This window comes from Emiliania huxleyi, assembly GCF_000372725.1.
Source record: "Emiliania huxleyi CCMP1516 chromosome Unknown EMIHUscaffold_167, whole genome shotgun sequence".
Classification (NCBI taxonomy): domain Eukaryota; phylum Haptophyta; order Isochrysidales; family Noelaerhabdaceae; genus Emiliania; species Emiliania huxleyi.
In genome coordinates this window covers 250525-251413 of record NW_005200911.1, presented here as the reverse complement: position 1 = coordinate 251413, position 889 = coordinate 250525, and the positions used below count along the sequence as shown (strand labels likewise).

The 889-nt window shown below is 60.3% G+C and overlaps 1 protein-coding gene across 1 annotated transcript; it reads right to left on the bottom strand.

Annotated features, from left to right (window-relative positions):
• Nucleotides 1-318: 318 nt before the first annotated feature.
• EMIHUDRAFT_456078 (hypothetical protein) lies at nucleotides 319-864 on the bottom strand. Its single transcript, XM_005784872.1, has 2 exons — nucleotides 704-864; nucleotides 319-616 (listed from the first exon to the last, which is right to left on the bottom strand). The coding sequence occupies exons 1-2, from the start codon at nucleotides 824-826 to the stop codon at nucleotides 530-532; spliced, it is 210 nt and encodes a 69-aa protein (XP_005784929.1). The 5' UTR covers nucleotides 827-864; the 3' UTR covers nucleotides 319-529.
• Between the last annotated feature and the right edge of the window lie 25 nt (nucleotides 865-889).

The following is an 889-nucleotide window of genomic DNA, read 5'->3' as shown; positions in this document are numbered from 1 at the left end:
GAAGCCTTCACACTCCAAGGGGCTGAGCAGCGAGCTGAGAGACGCCACGCGCGGCGGGGGGTCGGGGGAGCGGAAGGCCGCGCGCGCCGCGCCGCGCGCCCGGGCCCGCGCGGCCCTGAACCTGCGGGGTGCGGGGAGAGAGGGGCAAGGGGGGTTGGCGTCGCGGAGTTCAAATCCTATTCACAGATGCATTCCTCGTGTCACGGAGCAAGATGTTTTTCGGACTAAGTCAGGGTAGTACACTGACGCGACGCCTCTCTCTGACACATTGAATGATTCAATGACATGCATGCGGCATGCGGGACCCGAGCGGACACATTTTTTGCCGTCTCGTCGTCAACTAACTCACTTTCGCACATATGCATCTCAGAGGCGCACACCAGGCGCGCACACACATGCCATGCACCCCGCCACAAGTCCCTGGTACGCTAAGCCGCGCACATGTTCCTATCGCAGCTAAGAGTACATCACGGCCGGCGTCCTTTCCGCTGCTAAGCGCAGGGACAAGCCCACACACACCGCCAAGAACTCACTGCAGCTCGAACATGGGCATTTCCTCCTTTATCTCCTCGTCCAACTCCACGAGCACAGCGCCAATCACCCCGGAGCAGTTCGCCTGGCACATCGTAACGCGTGGAGACGGCTGAAAGTCGGGCCTCGGCAAGTGACATGTGTGCGACATAATTTGCTGTGTGCGAAGCACCTTTACGTTGATCGCGGCCTTCTCCGTCTCTATCACTGCTACAACGTCGTTCTCCTCAACCGTCGCCCCAACATCGACGAGGATTTCTCCGAGTTCGCCGATGATGCCCTCTGCTAGCGGCATCGTGTCGGAAATGAATGGAGCATCCAGCGTTCTCGCACCCGGCGTGAGGTCTGTGGCGAGCGT